This window comes from Macaca fascicularis, chromosome 3 (genome assembly GCF_037993035.2).
Source record: "Macaca fascicularis isolate 582-1 chromosome 3, T2T-MFA8v1.1".
Taxonomy (NCBI): Eukaryota; Metazoa; Chordata; class Mammalia; order Primates; family Cercopithecidae; genus Macaca; species Macaca fascicularis.
The window spans coordinates 126,095,373-126,121,695 of record NC_088377.1 but is presented as its reverse complement, the minus strand read 5'-3'; the positions used below and the strand labels follow the sequence as shown (position 1 = coordinate 126,121,695).

At 36.1% G+C, this 26,323-nt stretch overlaps 1 protein-coding gene across 29 annotated transcripts in view; it reads left to right on the top strand.

Moving 5' to 3' along the window:
- Positions 1-26,323, top strand: part of PPP1R9A (protein phosphatase 1 regulatory subunit 9A) — a 389,269-nt gene that overhangs the window by 314,150 nt on the left and 48,796 nt on the right. For 22 of the 29 annotated variants that reach the window (XM_065542324.2, XM_065542322.2, XM_065542317.2 and 19 more), the window contains 2 exons: positions 3,651-3,806; positions 24,460-24,513. In XM_065542324.2, the coding sequence (XP_065398396.1) occupies positions 3,651-3,806; positions 24,460-24,513 (210 nt within the window). The remainder of the gene's footprint in view (positions 1-3,650; positions 3,807-24,459; positions 24,514-26,323) is intronic. The other 7 variants (XM_074035502.1, XM_074035494.1, XM_074035500.1 and 4 more) reach the window with 2 other exon arrangements.

Genomic DNA, 26,323 nt, shown 5'->3' with positions numbered 1-26,323 from the left:
CTCTGAGTCTCAGTTTCCTCAAATTAAGATAGTATGGTAACACCCATATCCCGTAGTTGAGGAATGTACAATGCTGAGCACACAGTAAGTTGCAAAAGTATTGCTCTTCATTTTTTACCCCTTTGTGTGGGGCTATTAAAAATATCATATATTATATCATATAATATCATATATATCATATATTAATCAAAAAGGTAGGTAAAGACATGAAAAGGAAAATTTACTATCTCTGTCAGTTTTTTACCCAAAAATCTGTTACTGCCACATTTGAAGTGGATTTGCGTGTTAGGACAAAGAATTTCAAGAATCTCTGGTTACTTGAAAGATTTTTAATTTGAGCAGAAATAGAGCTAGATACCAATGGAAATACTTTGTTGTAGTAATTTTGGGTTTTGTTGGTTTGGGGTTTTTTTTTTTTTTTTTTGGTATAACATTGTTCATCTTCCTTTGTAAATGGCAGATTTAATCCAATCTAATTTTGAGGTTTACAACATTCTGCTGACACATTCCATGTTACGTATTTTATTTGCAGTATAACCACAAAAACAATTTCCATTTTCAATAAAGATAAAATATTAGAAGAATCTATTTTTCTTAGTCCACTAACTGTAACTTTTTTATTTCCAGGTATTTAGGAGATTCTGTAGTAAATGCATCCTTTATCCTAAAGCCTATTTAAGGGTGGAATGGCAACTGTTCAGGAAGAGAGAATTATAACATAATGTTTTAAACATGACATCCCTAGCCTATAATAAGTAATAAGTAGAATCGAGACAGCAAAAGACATACTTGTCCTCAGGATGCTTATAAGGCTAATTGGAGAAAGAAGGCATTAGTAAATGAAAAGATGAAATGAGTGATAAGAATTTTAACAGTACTGCAGGTAATTTGGGTATTGGGAAGGAGAGGATACTGGCAAAGTCCACAAAAGAATCGAGAAGAATGCTTAACAACTTATATTTCTGAAGATAATTTTCAAAATTAAATTGTATATGGATGACAAAGTGCAACTTATACTTAGAGGTAAGAATTGCATATGTTGTGCATACGCTATTCCTGTTATTCACAGTAAGATTGTAGTATAATATATTACTGCCTTCTTAACAAGTGACCACAGTTCATTTTCTTGATATTACTGAAAACCTCCTTAGGAAGTTCTATATATTACCAAGTTAATGCATTGGCATTCTTGGATTTATTCTTTTAAAAATATTTGCTGAGATCTTGTTATATGTCAGGTCCCATCCTAGGCACATATTTATATTAATTCTCTCACATATAGTGAACAAGTATTTATTTCCAAGCTAGCAAAAGGAAATCAAATTGTTCATTTCAACTCATGTTTAAAATGTGCCACATTGTTATGGCTTAGTCATACTTTAAATTTAGCATAAGAGTTTCTTGAGTCATTCAATGCTGTATATAGTGAATTCTATATACCTGGTTTAAGCCTTCATAATAAAGGCTTGGGTTTTGCTGCCAGTTGTAATGATAGGGTTAAAAACAAGTACACAGTTTTATACCTCTATATGAAAATTTTTCAGCAACGTATCTTGAGATTACTTACTTGCCAGTCTTGCTGCTTTCCTGTTAATTAATTTCACTGGAATTTACCAAGTATTTGTTGGCTGTAGAAATATGTATGAACAGGAGATGAGTCAATTCACAGAATACCAAAAAAAAAAAAAAAAAAGCCAGATCTGGAATTAGAGTTATTTAAGATTTGTAGGATCTCATTGTGCTAATAAATAAGTATAAGCTATCTGACCAGCCAGCTCCCATTCTTGAGCTACCTTCACCTGCCAGTGGCAAAGACATTTGAATTGGTATTTATAGTTTAGACATTTTCAGACTGATTTCTACAGAGATCTAGAGTTCCAGGTACTGAGGAGATATATAGGATCAAACTGGAGGCCACCAACCTCTTTTCCTTTTAGTCAAATCACCTGTGATTATATTTGGGGAAAATAAAGGTTCCCACTAACCTGTAACCAGTTTGGAAAATCACTGCTCCACATGGAATATTCTGAGCTTACTTCTGTACACAGATGCCACCAATGTCAAGTTCTCCATGATAATAGCCTCTGTGTGGGGAGGTAGAGCGTGAAGGATGCTGTGGCAGTGTGTTCATCATGGTCGATGACCTTCAAATTCCTTACTAGAAACTGTGTCCACTTTCAGGATCTGCAATTTAGAGAAACGTGGAAAACTTGGAGAGAAATCAGAGCACAACCACAAAGACAATTACAGCAAATTACCTTTGAGGCAACTAGAATTATTTTATTGAAAAAGAGAAATCTGAAGGCAATTTAATAATGGTCTTTCAGACATTGGGAATTATTAGACTGGGATTAAGGACCAGATTTCCTTCATGTGCAAACATGGGCAGGGGGAAAGGTGAAGCAGGGGGTTCCTGCTTTGGCAGGAAGAATATAATACAGAATCAATAGAAAAAAACGGCAATCAGATGCTGAGCCTATTTAATCAAAGGAATAGATCATTCAGTACACTGTTCATGAAAGTGTTTTAAAGACAATATGAATTCCTATCTCTGTTTTATGTGTTAAATAACGTGCTACCTGAAGGAATAAGGATGAGTTCAATGAACTTTGTCTTTTAACTCTGTCAGTGATTTATCTTTAAATTATATCATAAGGTATAGATTTCAAACAATTATTTTGAATTACAGTATCATAACTTGATGCTACCAGGAGAGGATCTACTTTCTAATAAAGTTAAGGAAATTAGTGGCAAAGAGGAACATTTATTCCAGAGGTCATGAACTCAAATACCTACAGGGACCGGTGGGTATTACAAAGGAGTGAAGCTAACAACGTGAAACAATATGGCATTAGAAAAGTTGTGGGGTATCAGAAAGCATATAATTCCTCTAAAAGGGGCAATCACTACTAACTTGCCAATTGTTATAATGTCCCAGTATGCCTATATTAACAGATGTTTGGCTTTCTCAAGGAAAGCTGGAAATCTAGAACTGTATGTGAAACATTTTTCTCACGTTGACAAAATATTCAGATTTATAAACGTGCTAGGCAGGCAAAACAATACACTTGGTGCAGGCTGCAAGTTAGAAACCTTTGGTTTATTCTTTAGCTCACTAGTTCACCACCACAATAATTAACAAGCAAACAAAACAGAACTGTTTGAAGTCTAAAGCTTAGGAGAATTAACCAGCTAAACCTTTGCAAGCCTTAATTAAGGTCCCTTCCAACTCTGTGATTCGTTAAACTCCCCTTCCCTTTTTTCCCTTTCCCTTGCTCCCACTATTGGGTGGTGTATTCACAAAGAGAATTTGAAGAAATTACTTATTTCCCACAGCAACATAATTTTATTTGGTAAAATAATCAAATACTCAGATTGAAAAAACAATTCTTGTTTCTATATTAAAGATGCCACTGATACTAGTAGATTTTTAGAAACGCACTTGTATATGGCATAGGTTTGTCACTTTGGATCTTTAAACTAACATTTGTTTATAACATTGACTGCATGAGGCATGCTTGACTGAAAAACCTACTTACACTTTCACCATTTGGGTACATGTCTTACTTCTCTTTTATAAAATATTTTCAAATAACTCACCTCCATCTGGGGTAAGGACAGCTGGATTTCTGAAATCCCCTTCCTTTCAGACAGGAGAATATGCCACAGATGAAGAAGAAGATGAGGTAGGACCTGTCCTTCCTGGCAGCGACATGGCCATTGAAGTCTTTGAGCTGCCTGAGAATGAGGACATGTTTTCCCCATCAGACCTGGACACAAGCAAGCTCAGTCACAAGTTCAAAGAGGTATGCCACTAAGCTGCAAAATATTTCTCTATGCGTGTTCATTTCATTAAGTATATATTTCTGTTCAAATAGTATATTAAGAATAATCAGTTTGCAAATGAAAGCTTTTTAATAACAGGTTGTCTTGAGTCTCATTGAATTTCAAGTAGAATTTCAGTAAATCTCATTCCACAATCATTGATTTAAATGCTTATTTGTCATAGTGACATACATGTAGCCCATAATTTCAAGCAGTAACTTACATGTGCAGTTTTATGATGTTTAAGTTATGTTTTTTCAGTTTTACAGAAGTTTTGGTACCTGGTGATAAGCTGTTCTCTTAAGGCAGGGATTTCCTAAAAAGGCTCTTTTTGTCTTTCTGTTCATGAAATAGGTTTCTAATAAGCATCAGATGGCATACCCAAAGGGTTTACTCGAAGAGAGTTTAATACACAGACTTTGAGCAGAGTTAATAGTACTAACAAGGGGTGTTGAAGTGCATGGGGACTGGCAACAGCAGGAGGCTATTACCATCAACATCCGCAGCTTTATAAGATGCAGCCACTGCTAAAAGCTGCATCCTTGGGGCAAGGGTAAGAATATACCCTGACTCTGCTTTCCTTTTCTGCTGATGCTTCCAAACCCAGGCAAGGGAGTATGGTGATGCAGTCTCAGAGTCTGAAGAGGTCAGACTCCTGAGGCAGTGTGCTCTTAGAGAAGGGCCAAGAATAGAACCTTGGGGGAGGAAATGTGGATAGCTTTTCTTCCAAAGTAACTTCTCAGAACCTGACACATATAAAACAAAAACAGTGATTAACAGGTCCCCAAGCAGTTTATACTTCCTTGTTTTGGAAGAGTATTCCCCATCACTGAAGAGAAATATGTCATTATTTACAACTTGTTCATTTCTTATGAAGACTTTCTAAATTAACTGATATCTTCAAACCAAAGAGCAATGCAGAAAAAGAAAAGTTCTGCAGAAAGTGACTGAGTGTGAGGAAGAAGTGTAATCTAGTACCTGTTTCTCTGCAGCCCTTATTTGGTCAAAGAATATAAGTTATCAAGAAAAGTAGGTAGATGCCTTGTTCTCTAAGAATATTTTAACTCACAACCCAACTTTAACAAATATTGAAGGCAATGAGATCAAAGTAGTATTCCCTGGCAAAAGCCTATAATACAGCTCTTTCATTTTGCCAGGTAAGTATGACCCCTAGTCTTTGGTAGATAATTGAGCTGGAAGAAGGGTCCATATTCTTTTATGGAAGGTGAAGAGCCTACAGGGCACAGATAATATATGGAAAGTTATATCTTCCATTTTCAAAATTGAGCCAAGGACTCAAACCTCCATAAATATTGTTTTAAGCATGCACCATTGTGTAGAGTGATCTAGACCAGGGGTTAGCAAATTACGATATATTGTCCAAATCTGGCCTACTTTTTATAAATAAAGTTTTATTTGAACACAAGCATGCCCATCTCTTTATTGTTTGTGGCTGATAACATACTGTAACAGCAAAGTTGAATAGTCGCAATAGAGACTGTATGGCCTGCAAATCCTAAATTATTTGCTTTCTGGTCCTTTACTGAAAAATGTTGCTGACCGTGGTGTAGACTGCTGTGTAATCTGGCTGATTCTGTGTAATGTGGCTGATTTATGTTTAGCCTGAGTAACCAGGTCTATAACTTTCTTTTAGTTTTGCTTTCTAAGAATTGGAATTTTGTCCTCACCTCAATAACAGGCGATATCACATCGTCCCACTTACAATTCTTTTATCTTCTTTTGTTTTACATTTAACATTAATATATTCATTTCTTCAGAATATTGTCCCTGCATATCACCTGTGTGGCACTCTTTTTGTGAAATTTCTTTATGTGATTAATATACATGTCCAAATATTATATAGCACTAGGCACTTTTAACAGGATTATGCACAAAACTTGGGGTGAGTGTAAAGGGTCATATTGTATTAGCGTCTTTATAAAGTTTCATGTTACAGGATTGTCTTAATTATTTTAAGCAAAAGTATGTTTTACTACTTGGGCAGAACACATTAGACTGACATTATCTCAATCAGTTGTACTTTGGGCCTGTTTTGTATCCATCTTCCTGCTAGACTCTAAGCTCCCATGTTTTTGTTTATTATCGTGTCCTCAGTCTTTGTATAATTCTTGGCATATAGTTAGTGGTGAAATACTTAGGGAATGAATGGCGTCAAACATATACTGGAATTTGTTGTATGATATAAGACATGTACCTAATTTAACGTTTCCAAATAGCCAACAAAAGTTGGTTAACCCTTTTATTAAATGCTCATTTACCAATTTCCCTTTGGTAGGAGGGCCAACATTATTATCTAAAGAATTTGTGCCTTTACCTTCTGAACTGCTTATGGCTTCATAGTCTGCTCCATCTTCTCATTTTTCTTCAGTGCAATACTATTAGAATATACATCAGTATTGATGGGCTAAGTCACATTATTCCAACTTTTCAAAAATTCCTTTATTTTTCAACTTATTCAAGAAAATGTATGAATCACTTTATAAATACCCTTGAAAAATACTCTGCATTTTTTGTTGTAATTATGTTAAACTAGTAAATTTGCAGGGAACTGGCATTTTAAAAATCACATCAAATCTTTTAATCCAAGTTCATGGAATATATTTGTTTAATTAAAACCTTTTTTCTCATCCTCCCTAAAGTTTTATAGTGCCCTTTATTCATTATGTAAGTCACATACATACTAAGTTACCTAAGTATCCAGCTATAAGTAACAGAACATATTACTGGAGTAGGTTAAATAAAAGCTGCCATATGGCCAGTCATGGTGGCTCATACCTATAATCTCAGTTCTTTGGGAGGCTGAGGTGGGAAGATGGCTTGAGCTCAGGAGTTTGAAGTTACAGTGAGCAATGAAGGTTGCCACTGCACTCCAGCCTGGGTGACAGAGCCACACAAGACCCCTTCTCAAATAAATAAACAAAAACTGGGAGGATTAAGATGGCAGATAAGAGTCAGGACTGCTTGCGGCTCCTGCTTGGATGGACAGAACAGCGTGTGGAGACTCACATCGTGAACTTTTGCCCCAAGAACTACCGCAGGAAAATACCAGGAAAGCCAAGAGAATCCACAGACCTTTTGAAGGAACTGGATCACCACTGCAGGCTCCCTGAAATGCCAAAAACCTGTGAGTCTGCTTGCTTTCTCAACAGGGAGGCTCCTGGTTTAGGGTGAGTTCTCAGCGCTGGTCATGAGCTGCCTGGAAATAGACTTGGTGCTGTTGTGAAGGGCATGGTGGGTGTGAAACTGGCCATTAGGACTCTGGACTTCGTGGGAGCAGAATGAGGCCTATGACTGCTGGCTTTCCCCCACTTCCCTGGTGGCATATGTGACTCAGCAGAGGCAGCCATAATCCCCCTGGAAATATAACTCCATTGGACTGGGAACCACAACCCCATCCCCCACAGCAGCCACAGCAAGCCCTGCCCAAGGAGAGACTGAGCTAAGACACTCCTGTCCCTCCCCCAACCTGGTGGTCTTCCTCTACCCACCCTGGTAGCTGAAGACAAAGGTTATAATCTCTTGGGAGCTCCATGGCCCTGCTGACTGCCTGAGAAACCTGAATACTTAACCAGGTATTCATATTTTGCCCTAGGGCAAATATGCATCCTCCCTATAGGACCCCAGCTCATGTGCTCTTGAAATTGCCACCTCCTGACTGGAGTCCAACCAATATAAGACCAGCACACTAAACAAAAATACAACCAAGGACCCTTCTGGCCAGGCGCGGTGGCTCAAGCCTGTAATCCCAGCACTTTGGGAGGCCGAGACGGGCGGATCACGAGGTCAGGAGATCGAGACCATCCTGGCTAACACGGTGAAACCCCGTCTCTACTAAAAAATACAAAAAACTAGCCGGGCGAGGTGGCGGGCGCCTGTAGTCCCAGCTACTCGGGAGGCTGAGGCAGGAGAATGGTCTAAACCCGGGAGGCGGAGCTTGCAGTGAGCTGAGATCCGGCCACTGCACCCCAGCCTGGGCGACAGAGCAAGACTCTGTCTCAAAAAAAAAAAAAAAAAAAAAAAAAAAAAAAGGACCCTTCTGAGTCCACGTCACTCCCCTGCTGCCTCCATCAAAGCAGGTGCTGGTATCCATGGTTACAAGACCTGAAGATGGATCACATCACGGTACTCTGCAGATACTCCCGAGTACCAGCGCAGAGCCTGGTAGTTCCGCTGGGTGGCTAGACCCAGAAGAGCAAAAATAATCACTACATTTCAGCTCTCAGGAAACCCCATTCCTAGGGCAAGGGGGAGAACACCAAATCAAGGGAGCACGCTGTGGGACAAAAGAATCTGGACAGTAGCCCTTGAATCCCAGATCTTCCCTCTGATGTAGTCAACCCAAATGAGAAGGAACCAGAAAAAACAGTTCTGGTAATATGATAAAATAAGGTTCTTTAACACCCCCAAAAGATCATACCAGTTAACCAGCAATGGATCCAAACCAAGATGAAATCTCTGAATTGGCAGAAAAATATTTTAGAAGGTCAATTATTAAGTTAATCAAGGAGGCACCAGAGGAAGGTGAAGTCCAACTTAAAGACATCAAAAACATAATACGGGAAATGAAAGAAAATTTTTCAGTGAAATAGATAGCGTAAATAAAAAAACAGTCACAGCTTCTGGAAATCAAGGACACACAGAAATACAAAATGCACTGGAAAGTCTCAGCAGTAGAATCGAACAAGCTCTGAAGAAAGAACTTCAGAGCTTGAAGACAAGGCTTTCAAATTAACCCAATCCACCAAAGACAAATAAAAAAGAATTTTTTTAAAATGAGTAAAGTCTCCAGGAAGTTTGGGACTATGTTAAATGTCCAAACTAAAAATTGGTGTTCTGAGGAAGGAGAGAAATCTACAAGTTTGGAAAACAAATTTGAGGGAATAATTGAGGAAAACTTTCCCAAAAGAAAGAGAAATAAATCCTCAAATTACACCAAAATAGAACCTACTTAAAGCATAAATCTCACAGGACTTTTATAATAACACAATGGAAAAAAAAATATTCAAGCAATAAACAGCACAGTGCTAGAATAGTACCTCACATGTCAATACTAACATTGAATGTAAATGGCCTAAATGCTCCACCTAAAAGATACAGAATGGCAGAATGGATAAGAATTCACCAACCAAGTTTCTGCTGTCTTCAGGAAACTCACCTAACACATAAGGACTAACATAAACTTAAGGTAAAGGGGTAGAAAAAGATATTGTATGCAAATGGACACCAAAAGCAAGCAGGAGTAGCTATTCTTATATCAGACAAAACAAACTAAAGCAACAGCAGTTAAAAAAAGACAAAGAGAGAAATTATATAATGACAAAAGGACTAGTCCAACAAGAAAATATTACAATTCTAACTATATTTGCAGCTAACACTGGAGCTCCCAAATTTATTACTGTTAGACCTAAGAAATTAGATAGATGGCAACACAATAATAGTGGGGGACTTTCATACTCCACTGTCAGCACTTGACAGGTAGGTCATCAAGACAGAAAGTCAACAAAGAAACAATAGGCTTAAACTAGACCCTACAACAAATGGACTTCACAGATATTTGTAGAACATTCTACCCAACAATTGCAGAATATACATTCTATTTATCAGCGCATGGAACATTCTCCAAGATAAACCTTATGATAGGCCACAAAACAAGTCTCAGTAAATTTAAGAAAACTGAAATTATCTCAAGTTCTCTAAGACCGCAGTGGAATAAAATTGGAAATCAACTCTGAAAGGAACCCTCGAAACAATGCAAATACATGGTAATTAAATAACCCTACTCCTGAATGATTGTTGGGTCAACAATCAAGATGGAAATTTAAAAATTATTTGAACTATACGATAGTAGTGACACAACCTATCAAAACCTCTGGGATACAGCAAAAGCAGTGCTAAGAGGAAAGTTTACAGCATTAAATACCTACATGAAAAAGTCTGAAAGGGCACAAACTGACAATCTAAGGTCACACTTCACAGAACTGAAGAAACAAAAACAATCCAAACCCAAACCCAGCAGAAGAAAAGAAATAATGAAGATCAGAGCAAAACTAAATGAAATTGAAACAAACAAATACAAAAGATAAATGAAACAAAAAGCTGGTTCTTTGAAAAGATAAATAAAATTGCTAGATCTCTAGTGAGATTAACCAAGAAGAGAGAAGATCCAGATAAGCTCAGTTACAAATGAAATGGGAGATATTATAGCTGATACCCAGAAATACTAAAAGATCATTCAAGGCTACTGTGAACACCTTTACACGCATAAACTTGAAAATCTAGAGGAGATGTTTAAATTCCTGGAAATATACAACCATCCTAGATTAAACCAGGAAGATATAAAAACCTCTGAACAGACCAATAGCAGGCAGAGAGATTGAAATGGCAATAAAAAAATTGCCAACTATGAAGAAAGGATTCCCTATTTAATAAATGGTGTTGGGAAAACTGGCTAGCCAAATGCAGAAAACTGAAACTGGACCCCTTCCTTACACCTTATACAAAAATTATTTCAAGATAGATTAAAAGACTTAAACGTAATATCTAAAACCATAAAAACCCTAGAAGAAACCCTAAGCAATACCATTCAGGACACAAGCATGGGCAAAGACTTCATGACTAAAACACAAAAAGCAATAGCAACAAAATTCAAAGTTGACAAATGGGATCTAATTAATCTAAAGAGCTTCTGCATAGCAAAAGAAATTATCATCAGAGTGAACAGGCAACCTACAGAACGGGAGAAAACTTTTGCAATCTATCTATCTGACAAAGGGCTAATATCCAGAATCTAAGGAACTTAACCAAATTTACAAGGAAAAAACAACCCCATCAAAAAGTGGGCTAAAGATATGAACAATACTTTTCAAAAGAAGAAATTTATGCGGCCAACAAACATATGAAAAGAAGCTCATCATCACTGGTCATTAGAGAAATGTGAATCAAAACAACAATGAGATACCATCTCATACCAGTTAGAATGACAATCATTAAAAAGTCAGGAAACAACAGATACTGGAGAGGATGTGGAGAAATAGGAATGCTTTTACACTGTCGGTGGGAGTAAATTAGTTAAACCATTGTGGAAGACAGTGTGGAGATTCCTCAAGGATCTAGAACCAGAAATACCACTTGACCTAGCAATCCCATTACTGGGTATATACCCAAAGGATTCTAAATCATTCTTCCATAAAGACACATGCACATGTATGTTTATTGCAGCACTATTCACAATAGCAAAGACTTGGAACCAACCCAAATGCCCATCAATGATAGACTGGATTAAGAGAATGTGGCACATATACACCATGGAATACGATGCAGCCATAGAAAATGATGAGTTAATTTCCTTTGCAAGGACATGGATGAAGCTGGAAACCATCATTCTCAGCAAACTAACACAGGAACAGAAAACCAAACACCACATGTTCTCACTCATAAGTGGGTGTTGAACAGTGAGAAGATATGGGCACAGGGAGGGGAACATCACATACCGGGGCCTGTCAGGGGGTGGGGGGCAAGGGGAGGGATAGCATTAGGAGAAATACCTAATGTAGATGACGGGTTGATGGGTGCAGCAACCTACTATGGCACATGTATACCTATGTAACAAACCTGCATGTTCTGCACATGTATCCCAGAACTTAAATTATAATAAAAAAAGAAAAAATAATGTAAAACAATTGCCAACAAAAATAGTCCAGGACCATACACATTCACAGCTGAATTCTGTCAGACATTCAAAGAAGAATTGGTACCAATCCTATTGACACTTTTCCAAAAGACAGAGAAAGAGGGAATCCTTCCTAAATCATTCTGTGAAGCTGGTATCACCCTAGTACCCAAACCAGGAAAGGACATAACAAAAAAAGAAAACTACAGACCAACATCCCTGATGAACATGGGTGCAAAAATTCTCAACAAAATACTAGTGAGCTGAATCCAACAGCATATCAAAAAGATAACCTACCATGATCAAGTGGATTTCATACCAGGGATGCAGGAATGATTTAACATATGCAAGTCAATAAATGTGATACATCACATAAACAGAACTAAAATTTAAAAATCACATGGTCATCTCAATAGATGCAGAAAAAGCATTTGACAGAATCCAGCATCACTTTACAATGAAAACCGTCAGCAAAATAGGCAAAGAAGAGACATACCTTAAGGTAATAAAAGCCATCTATGACAGACCCACAACCAACATTATACTGAGCGGGGACAAGTTGAAAGCATTCCCTGTGAAAACTGGAACAAGACAAGGATGCCCACTTTCAGTACTTCTATTCAGCATAGTACTGGAAGTCCTAGCCAGAGCAAACAAGAAAAAGAAAGAAAAAAAGGGCATCCAAATCAGTAAAGAGGAAGTCAAACTGTCACTGTTTGCTGTTGATATGATTGTATACCTAGAAAACCCTAAAGACTCATCCAAAAAGTTCCTAGAACTGGTAAATGAATTCAGCAAAGTTTCGGGATACAAAATTAATGTACACAGATCAGTAGCTCTGCAGTACACCAACAGCGACCAAGATGAGAATCAGATCAAGAACTCAACACCTTTCACAGTAGCAACAAAGAAAAATAAAATACTTAGGACTATAACTAACCAAGAAGGTAAAAGACCTCTATAAGGAAAACTACAAAACACTGCTGAAAGAAATCATAGACGACACAAACAAATGGAAACACATTCCATGCTCATGGATGGGTAGAATCAATATTGTGAAAATGACCATATTGCAAAAAGCAATCTACGAATTCCATGCAATTCCCATTAAAATACCACCATCATTCTTAACAGTACCATTCAGGACTAAAATTCATATGGAACCAAAAAAGAGCCCACATAGCCAAAGGAAGACTAAGCAAAAAGAACAAATTTGGAGGCATCACATTACCCAACTTCAAACTATACTATAAGTCACCAATATAGCATGGTACTGGTATAAAATCAAGCACATAAACCAATGAAGCAGAATAGAGCACCCAGAAATAAACCCAAATATTTACAGCCAACTGTTGTTCGACAAAGCAAACAGAAACATAAAGTGGGGAAAGGACACACTATTAACAAATGGTACTGGGATAATTGGCAAGCCAGATGTAGGAGACTGAAACTGGATCCTCATCTCTCAACTTATGCAAAAATCAACTCAAAATGGATTAAATACTTAAATCTAAGATCTGAAACCACAAAAATTCTGGAAGATAACATCAGAAAAACTCTTCTAGACACTGGCTTAGGCAAAGAGTTCATGACTAAGAATCCAAAAGCAAATGCAACAAAAACATAGGTAAATAGATGGGACGTAATTAAACTAAAAAGCTGCTGTTCCGCGAAAGAAACAATCAGCAGGTAAAGAGACAATCCACAGACTAGGAGAAAATCTTTGCCATCTATACATCTGACAAAGAACGACTATCTAGAATCTACAAAGAACTCAAACAAATCAGCAAGAAAAAAACAAACAAACCCATCAAAAAGTGGGCTGAGGACATGAATTAATATACAATTCTCAAAAGAAGATAAACAAATGACCACCAACAAACATATGGAAAAATGCTCAACATCACCAATTATCAGGAAAATGTAAATCAAAACCACAATGTGATACCACCTCACTCCTGCAAGAATGGCCATAATCAAAAAAAAAAAAAAAAACAAAACAAAAAATAACAGATGATGGCATGGATGTGGTGAAAAGGGAACACTTTTACACTGTTAGTGGGAATGTAAACTAGTACAACCACTATGGAAAACAGTGTGGAGATTCCTTAAAGAACTAAAAGTTCTTTCATTTGATCCAGTGGAAAAGAAGTCATGCAGAAAAGATACTTGCACATACATGTTTATAGCAGCACAATTTGCATTTGCAAAAATATGGAACAAGCCCAAATGCCCATCAATCAATGAGTGGCTAAAGAAAGTGTGGTTTATATGTACCATGGAATACTACTCAGTCATAAAAAGGAAAGAAATAATGGCATTCACAGCAACCTGGATGGAATTGGAGACTATTATTCTAAGTGAAGTAACTCAGCAATGGAAAACCAAACATTGTATGTTCTCACTGATATGTGGGAGCTAAGCTATGAGGACACAGAGGCATGAGTGATATGTTGGACTTTGGGGACTCGAGGGAAAAGGTGGGGTGGTGAGAGATTAAAGACTACACATTGGGTACAGTGTACACTGTTCAGGTGATGGGTTTACCAAAACCTGAGAAATCACCACTCAAGAATTTTTTAATGTTACCAAACACCACCTGTTTCCCAAAAATCTGTTATAACAAAAAAACATTTTTAACTGCCACAAAGATTATATTTGCTTCAATATAAATTAGGAAGATTTTCCCCTATTTTTTTATTTTCAGAAATTTCTTTTATAAACGAGCACAACGATTACAAGCATGCGCCACCACACCCAGCTAATTTTTGTATTTTTAGTAGAGACGTGGTTTCGCCATGTTGGCCAGACTGGTCTCAAACTCCTGACCTCAGGTGATCCACCCGCCTTGGCCTGCCAAAGGGCTGGGATTACAGGCATGAGCCACCGTAATATAAATAAGGTTAATAATACAAACACATATACACATTTTTTTCTATACTATGGCTTATATTTTGTCTACATGATCTACCAAATCTGAAAAAGCATATATTAAAATCACCAGTTACCATCATTTATTTCTTCCTGTAATCCTACCAGTGGTAGTTTTAGATATTTTACATCTTTGTTGTTAACTGCATATATGTTGAGGATTATTACAACTTCTTTATTTATAACATCTCTCTTCTCCCTTATGGTGCACTTTGTCCCAAATTATATTTTGTCTCATAATAAAAAATTAACTCTGGCTTTCTTTTCTTTATATTTGTTTCACAGCATCTAGTTTTTCCATCCCTTTATTTTCAACAATTCTGTATTCTCTTGTTTAAATGTTTCGTTTAGGCAACCTATTTCTACATCTTACTTTTATAATACTCTTGGAGTATTTTTCAGTTAGTTGGTGAGTCAAACGTATTTACATTTACCTTAATAACTTTAATATTAGAACTTATGTATGCCACCTTATTTCATATTTTACAATGTCCATGCTTTCTTCTTGTTTCTTTTTTAAGTCTTTCTACCTACTTGCCATTAGGTACATCAAATTTTTATCTGCTGCTTAAAAGGTACATTTGTATTTTATTACCCTGACTTATTTTGACTTAGTCTTAGTTTTTTTTTCCTGGCAATGTATAAAGCAGATCAATATCCATGTCTTTATCATTTAACAAAATAATACCCTTAGCATACCATCCTCTACCTCTCCTCTTGTTGCCAACTTTTTGTATTTGAAGAGTTTTAGTTACATATATTTGTAAGTGTACTTTTTACAAAATAATTAGTTCCAGCTCACCTGTACTTCTTTCTGTCCAACTGTAATGGGATTCTGGTGCTGCCCTAGTGTTAATTCACTATTATCTCTGGTGCTGCAGCTTACCACATTACACCAAAGGTTTCTACCAAAGGCACTAAAGGATAAGTTAGTGTCTAGGAGGTCCAAGATTCAGGGCCTGAAATAGGCTATCCCTGATGTACCTCCAGATACAGGCTTACCCAGGTTATATGGAGAAGATGAAAAATTAAATTGCTGGCCCCCATTCCTGGTTACTGTACTCTCCTGCTTCAGATCCTCAGTTTTCCAAAGACATCTGCAACCATTTGTGTTCTGTATGAGTTTCTCACCAGCTGTTTTGTTAATTGATGAATAAGACCCTGAAGCCCATACATAGTCTATTTTTCTTTTTTGTCGTCTCCAAAGTTGAATTCAAGAGAGACAGGGAATAAGGCATGTTAGTTTGCTATGTTGTATTGCACTGGCACTTTCCCCCTCCCTAACTTTGTATTTTTACTTATTCCATCATCCTGTTTCTCTTAGGAATGTTTGATTACTCATATTCTAACTTCTTGCAACCAATGCTGCATTTATTGTCATACTTGATTGTTTAAATATGAAAGCAGTCAAAATTATGAACCTGTCTCTTATTATGCCTTTGGCCACATCTTGTTTCAACGCGCATTCTTCTCATTTTCATCACTTCATAAATAGTCTGTATTTTTTATTTTGACTTTCATTTTCTCTTTGACTTGAACAATTGAGGAAACTTTTCAATTTGTAGCTTTTTAATCTATTTAATGTTTTATTACATTGAGGCCAGATAATAGTGTCTTTTCAAGTTTTTCTTTTTTTGAATGTGATGCTTTCATTATAGATTAATATGGGTGTTTTTGGTAAAAGTGACATGATGTGTTCTAGACCTCTGGATCCATATTCATTTTTCCTTACTTAATCTAGGAAATTGAGAATTATATATACTGAAATTATACCTCGTTGTTGTATTTTGTGTCTTACAGCTTTGGTTATCTAGGTTGATGCCATATTGAAAGTACGTAAAATATGACTTCAAGATTTATCAACCTTTAAGTATACTTTGATGTCAGTATTCTTACTGCTACTTTTGTTTGCAGTTGCTGGATAAACACCAGTGTATAAGTGTGTACCTATTTTTAACATAAACCTAATTGTAGCACTTTGTTTTATAGTAGCTTTAAAATAATATAATCACCTGTGGTTCCAGCTACTCAGAGGGCTGAGGTGGGAGGATCACCTTAGCCTGGGAGGTCGAGGCTGCAGTTGAGTGGTGATTGTGCCATTGCACCCCAATCTTTGCAAGAGAGTGAGACCTTGTCTTAAAATAAATGAACAAATAAAAATATAATATTGGAGTCTGTATTTTTTACTAAGAAAATTTAATCAGTTTAAGTTTATAATTATAATTATGCAAGATATAGGTGTTCCCACCTTGTTTTATGCTATATGTTTCTTTTATGTTTATTGGCTTTTACTAAGGCTTGTCTTTAAGTTTTTGAAAAGTGTTTAAAAATTTAAGGACAAAATTAAAAAATATCAAAAATGAAATTAAAATTAAAATTAAAAATTAAAATATTAAAGATTAAGAACAAAATATAATTTGAATTCAAATAATCATTTGAATGTTTCATATGGAAGATTTTGATACAATCTTGGGTTCTAAGAGAGATTATTAAAATATAATTGTCACTTTTTTTTAAAACTTATGTTTTTGGTTAGTTTTCTAATGATATTTACAACAGTTATACTCTCAGGTTAATCAGTATCCACTATTATTCCTTTTAAAGAATAATTTCTTCATTCTTATATTCTGAATTTTTTCTCATTCTCAGAGTATATCTTTAAGTACTTTTTTTAGTATTTGTGGAGGATATAGTTTCCATGATCTTCCCATACTAAGAATGACATTCTAATTCATTAACGAACTTTTTCCCTGAAAAAGTGGTAGGGCAAGTTTTATTGTTTTAAGTGTGTTTTAAAGGAAAAGTCTGACATAAAGCTTGCATTTGGATGCTTGTATTGTTTTCACCTTGTACTTCAAAAGTTTTTAGCATAATTTATTGAAATAGGCCTTCTTTCATTGATAATTTTTCTTTTTAATTTGCTTGCATTGCTCTTGTTTTTGTTTTGTTTTCATTTTAGTTCATTAATGTTTCCTTCAGTTTTTTTTCTATTTCCGTTTTTTTCTAGAAACACTGTCATCAGTATCTATGACTTTTTTATCATTTTATTTAATTTGTCTTTTTTTCTGTGTCTGAGACTGTTTCTTAAATTTGTCTTGTCATATCAGTGATTTTATTTTTTGTAGCATTAATTATGCTTTTTGTTAATTTTTTATTGGGAAAAATATACATGTATAGTTTACTGTCTTCATCATTTTAAGTGTACAGTTTAATTGAATTAAATATGCTTTTAACTTCAAATTCGCTTATGCTTTTTAGCACTTCTAACATGACTTAATTCTCTCATTAAATGTTTAGTTTTCTTACTCTTCATTCTTGCTGTACTTTCTTTTCATCCTAGAATTTCAAAAAGTGATCTTAAAATATTTTTTACTTATAGGATACATCATTTTCTCAAGTTTACTTATTTGTGTGTTCAAGTTGGTATTTTCTTTACCTTGATTTGCAGTATTTGTTAGTAGACCTAAGGTGGCCTGTTTTTTCTTTCTTTATCTTGAAATGAGACAAAAACCTTTTAGTAATTGGTTAGTCAGTAATTATTCACTTTTTGATTATGAATCTCATTTCTGGACTTAGATTAGGAGGGATATTTAGGTGCCTTGTTTCCAGCCCAGTTGCTGTTTTCTAGCAGTCTGACATCTAGGGCAATTCTCTGTACTATGGTGAGATACTCCCAAGTATTGCCACACAGTTCTCTAAGTTAAAGAGATAAAAAAAAAAAGGTAATTTCCAGTATTCACTGCTACCAAGGCACTTACTGAAGCCACCCGTCTATATAGGGTCTGCAGCTGAAAGTATGCAGTGTGCCATGCATCAGCCACCTTCCTGCATTTCCCCCTAACAGTCGCTTTCTGAACAAATATGTAATACTGAGAAAGTTAGAGAGCCTGGTTTGACGCCCCATTCCTGGGCAAGACAGTAGGGGTTGTCCACTTTTTGCTTGGGACAGAATGGATCTCAAGCCATCAATGAGGGTGGTACGAAATGTCTCCCTGATGTCAGAGGGAATCTTGGATAGATTTTTCTTAATTCAACTTCATGACTCTTTTATATTCTATGAACTGTTGTTTTTAGTTGTGTTCATTTTTGGTTATGAGTTTTTCTGTTTTTAATGTGATTTCACTGGTAATTTTGTGGAAGTTACAGCGAGGCTGGCTCAGGAACTGTTAGCCAGGTGCCATTTAAACTGACTGTCCAATTTCTCCCTTGCCATTCCTCCTCAGGAGTCACAGCAATAGCAACAATTTTTAAAAATTCTACATTTCTCTTGAAGAAAAAATGGAGTCTAAAAGTTGGTTTATTTTATTTATTTAAGTCTATGAAAAAGAATCTAGAAAAGTTATAAAATGTGTGGGATAATAACATTAAGTTATCTTTATGAAAGTTTCCACTAACATGTAGGGAAGCTATAAATTGCTGCCTACTTAATAGCAAACAGTTACTTATTTTAAAAAAAGAGCTGTAATTATAGGCCATCAACTACATCCAGCAGCAGCATCATTAATAACAAGTTTATGAGTACCTACTTAGGGAGTGACCTTGTTAGAGAATCTCACCCTATGCTACATATGCTGCAATTAGTGTTACCATTCAGATTAGATTGTGATATTGTTCAGTCAGCCAGTTTTAGTTCATTTTGCATACGTGATTCCGTAAGTAAAACACTTTTGTTAATAAGTAAGATAGATACCATATGTAAACTTTTCAGCAGAAATTACAAAGAATTGTGGCAAAGCTTCAACTTAACACCAAAATGTAGTTAAAAACAACTTTGATTTCTTTTGTGAAGCCACATTGTTGTAGGTAATACATCACTCAAATACTCATAAATATAACTGTAAAAATTTAGATTCCAATCTAGAAAGCACTTTATAAAGTTCTCTGCAAATATTAGTTATTGATTTGCTTTTGTAAAGCAACAGCAGAAAATGTTGCTCTTATCTGATTGTAATATTTCTAGAACTAGAGCTCTCTTAAAACGTTTCCTACAAAGATTTTTTTCACTTTTTAAAGAAAAATGTTTTCCATGCTCTCACAGGATAAGTAGAGAGAGGGCAAAAGTTCAGTCTCACCTATTTAAGTTTCTGTGTAAAGGATGTTTCTATTTTTAGCACAGTTATATTTGGATTATATCGATCCAGTAATATGAGTACATGTTCTGTATTCATCTTTTTGGAAAAAAAAATTATACACAGCAGGTACACCTTCAGAATGTTAAATGAAAACTCCTGTTCTCATAGGAATGTGTATGTTTATTTGTGCTGAAATCCTGAGGTGCATATCTATGGCTTTCGTGTTAAAGATGACAAAAGAGATGAAAAAGATGGTCTTGTAAGTTAAAAGACTTTGACCTGCAGTTCTTAACCTTTTCTTTTTATTTATGCCCTCCTAATCCCAAGTCTTTTCTCCAAACCTAGCTTCTCTGAAGCCCAAAAACTCCAGCAGGCATTTCAGGCTCTATTTCTATTAACCAGCCCTGTTGACCTTCTATCCCTGCCGGCAGCCTACCTGACCATTCTTGCAAACTCTTGGACCTGTACTTTGAAAAGGTTATTGATTCTTGACATAAATCTCTTAAACATGTGGAAAGGGAACTGCTCTAGGATAAGAACACTCAACCTTTAACCAACTATGCTCCTTTTGTCAAGGTCCTTCACCCCTGTGAAAAGCAATTTTCTTTTCCTCATGAAATGGAGATATCTTGGGTCCATCTTGCTCACTTTGCTTGGAAAGTAGGGTCCACGTCTGGACAAACAGGCCAAAGACACATGACATCTGATCTTGCTATAGAACAAAAGACTAAACAAGCCATCCAGCAGCAAGTTGCCTCTGACCTTTCTCACAGGGTGATCTGGAGAATTCTTACAAGGTGGTATTTATTAATCTCCATGAAGTATCTTGAAGGTAGATTCTATGTCATGTTCATGTATCCTCAGTGATTAGCATAGTACCTAGCACATAGTCTCAGTCACTAAATGCCGATTGATTATTAAGGGAGGTGGAGGTGTGCTTTCTAAGCTTCATTAATAACAACAGCAGCTGATTTAGCACCATTTTGCATTCAGTGTCAGAATGCTCAGACTACCAGAAGTGATCCATGGTTTCCAGTCGGAGTAATAACTTCTCATCTGAGAGGTTATGATGATGACATATGCCTTGGGGTTTGGGGAAAGAGTAAATGAAAAATATATCCCAAAGCAACTGGTTCAGTTAGATACATGGTTAAGGGAGGAACAGAGGTAGGAAGAGTCAAATCTGGTTTCGCTTCCACTCCACCACCTGTTTCTAGTGGGAACTTGAAGAAGGTGTGTGACTTCCCTGAGCCTCTTTCCTCATCTGAACCATGAGGTTCACAACACCTGCCCTGCCTCCCCCAGTCATTTGCAATGATAAAGGAAGATGATTAAAAATAAAGGGGCTTACAGATGTAAGAAATTTAGTATTAGTGGAAAGAACCACGGGCTGAGATCTCTAAAACCTAGCTTTGGCAACTAATAGCCTTCCAACGTAAGCTCACTAGACACAGGTCCATACTATGTAACATGAAAGAGTTCAGTTAGTGTATTTTTGATGCTTTTCTTGTCAATAGTGATGGATTTGTAAAAATTCTCTTAATGTACATACAGAATTAAAATAATCACATATTTTAAATTTTAGGCCTTATGTGTACTAAGAAAATTTTGTCCATTCTGAATAATACGTGAATTTACACAATTCATTCTGCTTTCCTATATTTAAAGAATTTAGCTGTACTTAGTAACAGTCCAAACTTTCAGCAGTTGTTCTCACCTCACTGCTAATTAGTTCAGTTCCCTCCTGTTATCCATTTTTGGTGAGATGGGAAGGGTAGAATAGATCAACATGGGCTCTTTCACAGTTTTACCTGGGTTTGTCCCGCAGTTTGTGGATTAATCTAGTGTATTTATTCACAAGAAGGAAAATATTGGCTCAGGACAAGAATTTCTAAACTCTGCAACCTTGACAACTACCTTCAGGTTCTTCGTTTCGTAAATGTCACACCTGTCATATGTGAAAGGGCTCTTGGAGTTCCATCTAGCATTTTTCATATGGGAAACTGAGGTCCAGAGAAGCAACTTATAGAAGACACAGTGATCTGAGAAAAGAAAGTCCAAAATCCCAACAAGCTGCATGCCACATATTTGGTTACCCTACCAGGAGTTAATAAAATCTGGCACTTGCCCATAGTGCAGTGTTCACTGTGAAATCTGCCCTTTTGATTTCTTGCTTCTCTTTAAATAGAATCAGAGGTGTTCATTTTACTTCAGGTGTGACATTTTACAGCCGTTAGCATATTTAACTGCGAGATGAAGCTGGGGTAATCATATTTGAGTTCTTCAGACCATTCTCTCTTGGTCCTGGCTGAGTTTATTGAGAACGTACTCTATGCTAGCCACTGTGCTAAGTGCTTTATATGGGTTATATCACTTAATCATCCAATAAGGAAGGTTATGACTTATACGGAACTGAATTTTACAGGTGAGGAAAGTGAAATAAGAGAGGCTAAGTAATTTTCTAATGCTCTATAGAGTACATGGTAGGCCAGAGATGAATTCAGTCTAAGTTAACTACCCTTCATGCTTGGCACATGGTTGAAAAAACAAGAAGTAGATCTTGTCAATAACAATTGCAAATCCTCCAGAATCACCTAAGTGTATGGATTTTCTGGATTCCTTAGCACATAGCCATATATGTGTGTGCATATACATTGTTTTTGTAGATTTATATATAGATAATGTGTCTAATGTCTAAGTACTTTTGCCCTTTTTTACGTTATTAGTTTATACTGGTGGGGGAGATTAGCCTTAATATTTATTAGAGGGAGAAAAAGTTATTTTCACAGCATCCTGCACATAGCAACTCTTCAATGAATGCCTATTGAATTGATCCTTATTTTCTAAGGAAAATGGCATTGAATCAGAACGAGAAGATCCAGGTTTTAGTCCTGGTTTTAATGCTGATTCACTGTGAGGACGAGACCAGGTTGGTTGTCTTCTCTAATCTTTAGTCTTCCCGTGTCTAAAATGAGTTCAGAAGAGCCTACAGTTGGAGTATCCACTGGGCATTCAAGCCTATCTGACTGGCTAGCCTGGTGTTGTCAGGCTTCCAAAAGATCAATCCAGGCTAGGACTTAGGATGAGCATAGACCTCATCAGTGAGGGGGTAGGGAATTGCAGGGATTTCTGAGCAGCACTGTTGTGTCTTTATACCTTCTTCCAATCTAGTCATTGAGAAAACTTGTGATTAGATTCCTTGCCAGGTGCACTAATGCTCTGAGCATCTGCTAAAGGCAGGTAAGTAAGAATTGTACCACTTGTGCTGTGGTAAGAAACTAAAAGAGCCAGATTTTGTGCCTTATAAAAATAACATTTCCACATACGGTCCTACTCTAGAAACTGTTCAAGCATAGAAGCTCCTAGGAGCCAGTGAGGGTGCAAGGAGTAATAGCCACACCAGCAAGATGGCCAGAGTGACGAGGTCAGGAAGAATGTAAGCAGTGTGAGTGGGGCAGAATCAAACTAAAAAGTTTCAAAATCACCTCTCAGCACCAAGAGCGGTAACAAGAGCTGTGGCAGTGCAGACCTCATGGCCTTTTGCATAACAGGAGGGAGCACTTTACGAGGAACTTAGGAACCCTCAGGTTCTGGGCAGTTAGCCACTGGCATCCAAGGGGGTTGAATAAACCTGTCCTTGATTCTTCCATCTTCCCTTTATCATCCTTCCCACGTGTCCCCACGAACTTGGTAAAAACCAAGGGAATACAGGTTGCAAACCCGAGAGGGCTGAGGTTTAGGAGGTGCTATAGTCTCTACAGGTTCACATTGCTAGTCTGAAAACTCCACATTTCTGTCCTTCTGTCAGACTCACTCACTTCTGATAAGAAAACCTCTTAGCCTTACTTGATTACAGTAATAGTAAAAGTTTATTATCCAAAATGCCCCCAGTCGTCTTTGTAATTTTGTGTCAAACTAATTTAGTGGTACAACCTGACCTAACAGGATGCTATTTACAGTCTTTATGTACCTCACTTAGTGGGAATATTCATGTTTGGTGGCAAAAATAAGTCATGTGTTTGACTATAGAGTGCCTCTAAAGACCCTGCTGTGGATAATAAACAATTTGTAGAAGATACGTCTTAACTACCTTTCTGAAGTTGGAAGAATGCTGACTTCCAAAAACATCTGGCCCCAAGGATTTCAGACAAGAAATTGTGAACCCATAAGTTGTTTCCTTAAATTTGGGAGTATTTATTGATCCCCTAAGGAAAATGAATGATTCGTTCAGTTTGTTCTTCTTCCCTTACAAAGAAAACAAAGCGGGGGAGGGACAAGCAAAACAAATGTAAACTGTTACTCTTATGCTAATAAGCTGTAGCAGAAGCTATTGGAGATCTGAGTCTTTAAAAGGAGCAGATCTTTTGGAAGACAGAAATCTGGATCTGTACGTTTCTTGCAATTAAAATAAAAAATATATATCAGAGATTTCCCCGTGCAACTGCAGTCCTCCTCTCTCCCTTTGCAGCCGAGCTGCTGAGCAGAATGTGCTTGCAACTCACAGGACCATAGCGCCACCTTTCTTGCAGATTTGGAATAAATCTTCACACTGCCAGGTTTGGAATTAAATCACATTACCAGCTCACTTGCCTGCTTATGCCGTTCAGTTAGCTAGGCTTAGCAAGGAAACAGTTCCTTGACACTCAAACCATAAAGGAAGAGCTGCAAAGAGGGCAGTAAAAAGTGTTTTCTTCTCTTGGTCCCTGAGCAATTAAATTGGTAACCTAATCTGATGTTAGGGAGTATAGACCATAAACTGTGTTTAATTAGTTTGCACCCAGTGTCATTTCACACAGTAGACACTTTAATTTACAACTTGCTGCACTGCAGCACTTTTCTAGGCCTTTTACTATGTAATAAGGCATTCTTGTAGCTGCTGAGGCTTTACAAATATAGATACACTTTCTTAGTTCAGATTTTTTCTTTCTTTTCAATTTTCAGTTGCAAATCAAACATGCAGTTACAGAAGCAGAGATTCAAAAATTGAAGACCAAGGTAAGCACCGAAACATGGTGTTTGAATTTTACTTTTTAAACTTCAGATACTATGAATAAATTCAACCCTAGGATTTGTCCCTGTATATTTGAAAGAATACAAATGTGATAGATTCATTTTCACTGTTAGGTACATAGACAAACTTGCCAGTGAGAGCAAACACCCACATCCCCCTCAGTGCAAATTACACAATATTTTAGATATATATATTTATGTATTTGCACATATGTGGCCTCTGAGATTTCCTTAAGTAATGTTTTTAATGGTTCAAGCTTGCAAAGTATGTTTTGATTACTAATTCCTTAAGCAAAGCTACTATATCTCCTCTTTACTTACCTTATTATAAATAGATTTAATCATTTATTTGTAGGAACAAATTTAGTATAGCACATCAATTTTTTATAAACAAGTTCTAATTTCTAATAATTAAATATTATAAACTTAATACATGCATAATTTAAGTGCCAGGTACTACTGGAAATTTTTAGTTCTTTGGTTCATATAATTTAAATTTGTGAGGGAGAAAAGGTCTTGATAAAAGGGAGTATGTATTATTAGTCTATATATTTTAATTGACAAACTTTAAGGCACTTGTATGAGACCCAGTTCTAGCAATTTTGTTTAGTTTTATCAAATATACAATTTCAAAGATTTAAAAATATATTTTAAATTACTTTTAAAGCAATATTCTTTATTGTTTCCCTGGTCTGTTAAAAATTAAGATATAATCACCCCCCAACCACCACCACCACCACCACTAATGATCTGTTTTGTTGTTCACATTGAACACTTGTTTTGGTTTCTCCATGTGTTTTAAATGGAGATGAATTACCAAGGCTATTTTGGTTAAATGCTATTCTCAGCTAATTTACTCTGCAGCTCTGTAGTCAAAATACATCTATATGTCATTCACAGTGTTAGTCCAGCTCCGTGAATAATAATTTCAAATTAGTAGTGGTTGCTAAATAAACAACTTGATACAAAACATTGCTTAATAAAAGATGCAGTAAATAACCTATTCCTGTTTTAAATTGTTATTATCTCTTGACATAGAAAGAATTGAAGATATTTTAAATTGTTGTTTTAAAAAGATCTCTTTTTCTCTGTGATTGTAAATGTTTTAATGGAGCTTATGTATTAGACTATAGACATTTAACTTAGAAAATACTATAAATTAGCATTTTATATTGTTTCATCATTACGGTGGCATGTAATATCCACAGATTAACAGTTTATTATGATTCTTTATTATTCATTTCGATAATAGAATTCCTAATCTTGAAATTGTTTTGGCTGCTTTCTAGCTTTGTAAACTGTTTTGCAAATGTGTTTAGTTAAAAATATTTGCAAAAACATAGATGTGTGTGTATATAAATACATGTTTACTTTTGCTAAATGCTATATGATTTTGAACATTGATAGTTTATAATGACTTTGCATCATTTTGAACTTTAAAGAAGGCATATAAAGTAGATAAAGTACCAGTTTGAAGGCCAGAGAGTTATTGGGAATGACTTTTGAGCCCTCACCTAAATGATCAGTCTTGGATTTCTGTAGAAATGAGGGTATTAGACTAGTTTACTATCTATTCCTAAGAGTCCCTAGAAGCAGAAAAACAAAAAGCTGGTTACGGCTTTCTGTTCCGTGGGAGGGACTTAAATTAACCAAGCAACAATTTATACTTTTACTTACATTATCTTTTATATTTTTATGGGAATTTAGGTTTATAAAGCTTGAGAAGTTCATTACACTACATGTAAAATAGTGAACTGTAGACTGTGTTCATGTTCATTGAAATAAAGAACAAAAT